Below are 2500 nucleotides of genomic sequence, written 5' to 3'. Positions count from 1 at the left end.
GTTTGCACGCCGTACTTGCCGCCATATCCATGGGCAAAGTTCTCCCTGCAAAGGGGAAAGAAAAGCAGGGGGGAGTGAATGGCTGCAATAAGGGGACCTCTCAGCACATCACAAACACACACACACACACATACACACACACACACACACACACACACACACACACACACACACACACACAAAAGCAGACACGCAGACACAAGCAAACCCGCAGACACAGACAAACACACAGACAAACACAGACAAACACACACAGCTCACTTGCGCTGCGTGGACTTGATCTCCTTGTCGCCTTCCTCGACGGCGTGACGAAGAGCGTCCAGCCTTAACAATGCAAGCGCAATGAAAAGGAATCAAGCAACGCAATTGTATATGTGAGCAAGTAAGGAAACACACATGGATGAACCGGTGAAAGCACACGGTCGAGCAGCAGTCAGATCTTCCGCCACATACTCTCGTCGGTATGCTCACCCGCCCTCAATGACGCCGACGCGGCCAGACCCCTCCACGGTGCGGGAGCCCCAGCGCTGCTGCTTCTCGCTCACATCGTTCTGGTTCCGTTGCCGTATATCAGAGAATGAGAGAGTGGGCGATTTCACAAGGTCGCAGCGGGATGCGAGGGGACAATCGATCGGCACGGCATGATGTTGCGCACAAAAGCAAAGGCAGACACTATTGCATTGAATTGCATTGCATTGCATTGCACGACACACACACACACACACGTACACACACACACACACACGCACACACACACACACACATAACATGGCAACCCCGAATTATTCTCCACTGCACCCCCGTGGAGAAGATATGTGATTCCAGATGTTTCTTTTCTTTAGCCAACTGGCGGAAAATGCATGTCTTCGCGTCATACTCTTCCGTCCGGGTAGGATCCTGTCTAGTGCTACACAAAGGTGAATGAGTGCCGTTTCATGTGGCTCCGATCGGCTCGGAGTGCGCGTGAATGGATCACAGCAGAGCAAGCAAAGGGGGGCCGGCACACATTACATCGGTGCCCCATTAATGAGCAGAACTCGATGACTCGATACCTGTCACCTTATAAGGTCATCGTTGCCTGAGCGGGTACAATTACCAGTTCTGTCCTGAAAGTGGCAGTCCTCCTGCAATCGCATGCGCCACTCCTCGCTTTAGAGGCTCCAGGGCATCTCGTATGCCGCTAGCAGGATGTGCACTTACACACACACACACACACACAACAACACACCACCCCCAACACACGCCTCACACAAACACACACACATAACACACACACACACACAACACACACACACACACACACACACACACACACACACACACACACACAAACATGCACACACAATATCATGCACCTCAAAGTCGGCGTCCGTCTCCCAGTCGTCACCGCTGTCGTACTCCACCTCAAGATCGTCAAGCCCTGCACGCCACATCGTTGGCTGTTGTCTGACTGTCGGTTGCACAAAGCAAAACCAAGGAGAGGCAACTCAAGCAACTCAAGCAAGCAAGCCAGCCAGCAAGCAAGAAGCAAAGTCAGTCGTCGCTGTTGTTGTTTGTTTGTGGGCGAGATTCCACTCTGGATGTGGAGAATTATTTGAAGATATAGTGAATTTTACTTCGTCTTGGAGGACAGCCATCAGCAGCAACGACGACAGCCAACAACAACCGACGCAGCATGCGCCTTCTGCTTGTCATCGTCAGCGTGTTAGCCTGTCTGGCTGTGCTTGGTGCGGCCACCAGCGCGACGGCAGCCGATGCAGGTGGTGAGCAAGGACCACAGCGCGTAGGACGGCGTCCTCGCATCGCCATCATCGGCGGTGGCATCGGTGGCGCTGCAGTCGCCTACTACCTCAACAAGCACCACGGCTCGTTTGACGTGCACCTGTTTGAACAGCACTCCGAGCTCGGTGGCCGGCTCAAGCACATCTCATGGCCTGGGGTGGATGGGCCGATCGAGCTTGGCGGCGACGCATGGGCAAATGTCAACCACTACGTGTCAGAGATTGTGAAGGAGCTCGACATTCCCGTGGACCTGACACGCCGCAGCAACACCGGCGCCCACACGCAGCAGTCGGCCTCACAACAGCAACCACAGCAGGAGCAACAGCAGGTGCAACAGAGGCGGAAACAGACGCAGCAGACCAGTGCAACAACCCAACACGCTGTTGGCGTGCCGCCGAAGATGCCCGAGTTGGCAATCTGGCAGGGTCGCGCACTCTTTGACATCATGCACTTCCTGGAGAAGGACGTCATATCCGACGCTGTGATTGCAGAGGACACGGTCGGGTTCCTGGGCAAGTTGAACCTCAACTACCTGGAACGCGGGCAGTTTGAGGACGGCAAGCCGTTCCGCAATATCAGCATGTTCCTGCACCACGGCGGCTTGAGCACGTACACGGGCGTCACCTCGCTGCAGTACTTTGGCCAGCAGCGCGCCATCTCTGCCACCGCCAAGTCGTTCTATCTGGAGCCTCTGGTCCGTGTCATCTACGGGCAGAAT

The 2500-nt window shown here is 55.0% G+C and overlaps 2 protein-coding genes across 2 annotated transcripts in view; one reads left to right on the top strand and one right to left on the bottom strand.

The window, feature by feature from the left end:
* The window catches only part of PTSG_10805 (cortactin), a 3957-nt gene extending 2369 nt beyond the window's left edge, over positions 1 to 1588 (bottom strand). Inside the window, exons 1-4 of the mRNA XM_004988713.1 lie at positions 1356 to 1588; positions 472 to 551; positions 262 to 324; positions 1 to 45 (exon numbers count right to left, since the gene is read on the bottom strand). The exon at positions 1 to 45 is cut by the window's left edge and continues 16 nt beyond it. Coding sequence (XP_004988770.1) covers positions 1 to 45; positions 262 to 324; positions 472 to 551; positions 1356 to 1433 — 266 coding nt within the window. The 5' untranslated portion in view covers positions 1434 to 1588. The remainder of the gene's footprint in view (positions 46 to 261; positions 325 to 471; positions 552 to 1355) is intronic.
* An 87-nt stretch (positions 1589 to 1675) lies between these two features.
* The window catches only part of PTSG_10804 (uncharacterized protein), a gene marked incomplete at both ends in the record, with an annotated part of 2116 nt that continues 1291 nt past the window's right edge, over positions 1676 to 2500 (top strand). Inside the window, one exon of the mRNA XM_004988712.1 lies at positions 1676 to 2500. This exon is cut by the window's right edge and continues 198 nt beyond it. Coding sequence (XP_004988769.1) covers positions 1676 to 2500 — 825 coding nt within the window.

The sequence above is a fragment of the Salpingoeca rosetta genome (genome assembly GCF_000188695.1).
Source record: "Salpingoeca rosetta unplaced genomic scaffold supercont1.34, whole genome shotgun sequence".
In the NCBI taxonomy this organism is placed as follows: Eukaryota; class Choanoflagellata; order Craspedida; family Salpingoecidae; genus Salpingoeca; species Salpingoeca rosetta.
Note: the sequence above shows the minus strand (reverse complement) of the source record. Positions and strands in the feature narration are given on the sequence as shown.